Below are 4,490 nucleotides of genomic sequence, written 5' to 3'. Positions count from 1 at the left end.
GATACATAGGACCTTTTGAGGTTATCGAACGTGTCGGGTCAGTTGCCTATAAGTTGAACTTACCAGTAGAGCTCAATGGAATTCACAATGTGTTCCACATCTGCAATCTAAAGAAGTGCTTCGCTGATGAATCATTAGTGATCCCACACACAGATGTGCATATAGATGAGAGCTTGAAGTTTGTGGAGAAGCCTTTGTCGATTGAAGACCGACAGGTGAAAAAGCTTCGAAGAAAGCATGTACCTATAGTCAAGGTTAAATGGGATGCCCGGAGAGGTCCCGAATTCACGTGGGAAGTTGAATCCACGATGAAAGAGAAGTACCCTTATTTGTTTGAGTAAATCTCGGGTCGAGATTTATTTTAAGGGGGTGAGGATGTAACACCTCGAAATTTTGTGTCCAATAATGTATTGACACGTGTCTTGAGTTTACACGTGGCATTTAATATTAAATAAAGGATTAAAGTTGACAAACCTTGAAAGTATGTAAATTCGAGGGTTATAAATGTCAAACAAGGGTAAGTATACTGTATAGTAACCCTAAACGATGCTCGTACCTTCAAACGAATAAATCATGGATCGTACGGAAGCGAAACGCGGGAGAAAGTGAGAGATTACAAGCTGCAGGGGTTAACTGTGTCAACATGTTTAATTATACCTCTGAGTGACCCTTCGACGTACCCGAGGCTTTGTAACAGTAAAATACGCTCACTAGAATGTACTATATAAATTCCGCGAAGTTCCGTTTTAAAACGAGAAAGTTATGATCAAATTCGTATGAGAAGGGTTAAAAGCGTCAACAATGAAAATTAAGGCTTTCCGGATAACTAACAAACTAACCGGGGACTTAACAATGCGGGTAAATAACACGAGGCCCTTAGTTGTAAATAATCAAGGGCCAAATCGCAAAGTTACCCCTTCAAAACCGAAAGGTCAGGCTATTAATTACCAAAGATTTCGTTATTAATTACAAAGATTTAGTCAATGATTACAAAAGATTCAAAAATCCAGAAAATTAGACCTAACGCGGGCCGCGTAAAGGTCTTGGGTAAGTTGATGGGGGCCGCGAGCCTCCTGCAGTTACGCGTTCTGATATGAAAACTCAGGCGGCCCGCGTACAAGATGCATGAACTTTCATGCGGGCCGCGTGAACCACATAGTAACAGAAAACATGGGCAGCTTCAATGATTTGGCTTCAAAACGATCTTGTGAGCAATCAATGAAGTATGGGCGCCCTCTACCTGACCCCTAGGTTGATCATCCATGAGCAATGTAGGATGTGTTGTGATGATCTTGTGCACCAAACTTTGCTATAAAAGGCCATACTTGGTTAACAAATGAAACACACCTCAAAACCTATTCTCTTGATCATCTCTGGAGCTTCCAAGCTTTCTTCTATCATTCTAAGTCGTGCACTAACCTTCTGTAAGTATGCCAACCCCTTATGGCTTTGTTTTTGCTTAGTTTAGCTTAAAAGTCAATCCGTCGTAACTAACGATTGACTTTGCGATAAATCACGAATGGTCCAGTGAATTGTCGAATCAAAAGTAGTTATGTGTTGGTATTTATGTGGGTAATAAACCCCTAAAAGGGTTCCCCCTGATCACCACTCTAACTAGTTCAAATGTCAAGTCAAACGTATACTTAAAAAGTCAACAGAAAGCCATTTTTGCGATTCTTGCATAATCTGTAATGTAGGTGATATGTAACTTGTTTGAACACTCATAAAACATGATAATAAGCATACTAACTTGTCTAAGCTCGTTTGATTCGGCCATTTGCTATATTGACCCGGTTCGGAGCCGAATGTCGCAAAAGTTTGACTTTTGCTTTGACTTCAGTTCTGACCCGTTTTAGTGCAATGTAGATATGCCTTAGGACTCTCTTAGGACCAGGTCACGTGATGGTATCACCCTCTGTGACCGGTTCGTTGTTTGTCCGAGTCTTTTAAATAATAAATAAAGTATTTTGAACTTTATAAACTGATCGGGAAACTCAGATTTCCTGTAGAACTCAGAAACCTCTTTTATAATCTTTAAAAAGACCGAAATACCCCTTCGGGGCATAAAATAAACTTAAACTCGTTACGGGCATCACGGAAGGTATCCTACTGATACCACAACCTCTTTAAGGCATATTGACTTAGGAAACAAGTGTAGGACTCTTACGGTTACCCGTTGCGCCTATTGCGCGCGCGGTTCGGCTTATGTAACTAGTTTACATAAATTAGCCGATACGGGTCAAACCATATTATTTTGACCCCAAAATCCAGAGTGTGAATATGAAACCCCTATAAAACAAGTCTTCAAACTTGTTGGGTCAAAATCACATTCCATTCCCGGTTTTCGCCTTTCACGCGATTAAACCGTATCTATCCTTTGAAACTGACCGGTCTAGGCTACGGCTAATATAAAGACCCGTTAGGATTCTAATAGGTTATTTTAAAACCTTCGTTCCAGAATAGGAGCCCAGTAAAAGATATATGTGATTTAATCAATTAAGGACAATACTTGCAAAGGTAAATACTTTTAACTTATTTTCCGTATTACGGGCTTGGGTTACGGTATCTAAAATACCGCTTGGTCGGGCAATTGACCCCAACTCATTTGTAGTTGGGTATTATCAATGTGACCCGTTTAAAAACTTGTTTTGTTGGCTTAACGCCTTTGGGGGCTTAATGACCATGTCCCGGATATCCTTGGCATCATTTTACGAAATGGCCACGACCTCGACATCCGGGTGTAGGCGTACACCCGGCATTATGTCTATATTAATTAAAGGCATAGCCGTTGGTTACCCGCCAGGGTGTTATATGCTATGTGGTGTGTCCATTAAACTTTAACCCGGCACGACCCGGGCGACCGAACGCATAGCAAACATGTAATTCTTTACAAGATTTAATTATAAATTATCCCAAGTTATAAAAGAGTTTGTGCCTTGTGCATTCAAATCAATTTTAATAAACATTTTACAAAAGTGTCGGTTGAATGTATTTACCAGTGTAAACTGACGTATTTTCCCAAAAAGATTAAGTGCAGGTACTAAACGTAATCGGCTGGCTATAGCTCCTTAGCATCCTAAAGAGTCTCGCAAGCTTTTGATGCCTTGTCTGTTGAACAATACTTTTTATTACTTGATCCCCCTGTGGATACCATTCGACTATTTGTGATACATTCGATATTACAAATAAATGGTTGAATTATATTTATCTTTATGCTTCCGCTATGCATTCATATAATTGTGTGGTTTGACTATATTGTTGCCAACTACGTCACGGTAATCCCCCACCGGGCCCACCGGTGAGACACGTGGAAATCGGGGTGTGACAACGGACCACCCATCGCTTTCCAACATGCAAGTAATATAGCTATTCCAACCCATGAATGTAATGCATAGTTTACCATCAAACACTCCCAGTAACTTGTTATAGCCAGACCAATCTCTAGGGTACTCTATCAACTCAAACTATTCTGAATCATCATTAAACTTGAGTATGAGTTCACCACTGTAACGATCCCAGTAGATATTGCTACCTATGGTTATGCCATTACCATATGAGACAGTGTGCGAAATTGAATGCAGTTCTCTCCATTCACCTGTGCCTGTTCCCAACGTGTAAACAAACACAAATGAAGCATGGAAGGGATCACCTGGCGTATGTATTTCGACCAGTTTGTAGACGCCAGTAACAGTACTTACAGCAAAACCATGCAAAGAGAGATAGGAGCATCGAGCGCGGTCAGAATGGACAAGAGGGGGTACAGTCAACATTTGATTAATCAAAGGGTTTAACAAGATCTTGTTCAAACTAGAAAGATAAAGGATGCCATTGACAGAAGTAACAGGGAAAGTTATTAGACCTTTTAGTTGTTCGGTTTTACCAAAGTCTAGAATCTTCATCTCCTCTTGAATATTATCATAGAGAGACCATCTGAGTAAACCTTCAAATTCACCGTCTTTACCAAGAACATTACGAAGTGTAGTGACACCTTCAATTTCAGATTTTGATTGATAACTCTCCAAGAACTTCTTGTTCGAGAGGGATTTTTTCCACAATTTACATATGACACGACCATTGAGTAGTGACCTTACTTTTGCCCTGGAAAAGAAGTTCTCTAATATTTCAACCGGAATAAAGGAAGATCCAGACACCATTTTTGTTAACAGAAGAAGATTGGAAGTGGGAGTAGGTGTAAGAAGAAGAAGAAGAAGAAGAAGAAGAAGAAGAAGAGTGGAAGTGGGAGTAGATGTCAGAAGAAGAAGAAGCTATCGAAATGAATTGGGAGAAAACCCTGATGTGAATATAAAATGACCCATTATAAAATTTTCAAATCCGTCAGGAGATTTGGTCCCGTTAGTCATAATTGTAAAATCTCTACAATAAATGTTAGAAACTGAAGAAACACTAGATAATTGACCGGAATCGAATTATCTAAGGGGTTTGGATCTGCATAAAAAGGGTTGTTCTCTCTCGTTTGGTTCGATACAGTA

The 4,490-nt window shown here is 39.8% G+C and overlaps 1 protein-coding gene across 1 annotated transcript; it reads right to left on the bottom strand.

Annotated features, from left to right (window-relative positions):
* Nucleotides 1–3,464: 3,464 nt before the first annotated feature.
* Nucleotides 3,465–4,154, bottom strand: LOC110944390. The gene has a single exon (XM_022186053.1). It carries the CDS (start codon nucleotides 4,152–4,154, stop codon nucleotides 3,465–3,467), a length of 690 nt encoding a protein of 229 aa, XP_022041745.1.
* Nucleotides 4,155–4,490: the final 336 nt, after the last annotated feature.

The sequence above is a fragment of the Helianthus annuus genome, chromosome 6 (genome assembly GCF_002127325.2).
Source record: "Helianthus annuus cultivar XRQ/B chromosome 6, HanXRQr2.0-SUNRISE, whole genome shotgun sequence".
NCBI lineage: Eukaryota > Viridiplantae > Streptophyta > Magnoliopsida > Asterales > Asteraceae > Helianthus > Helianthus annuus.
This window is presented reverse-complemented; position numbering and strand designations above follow the sequence as displayed.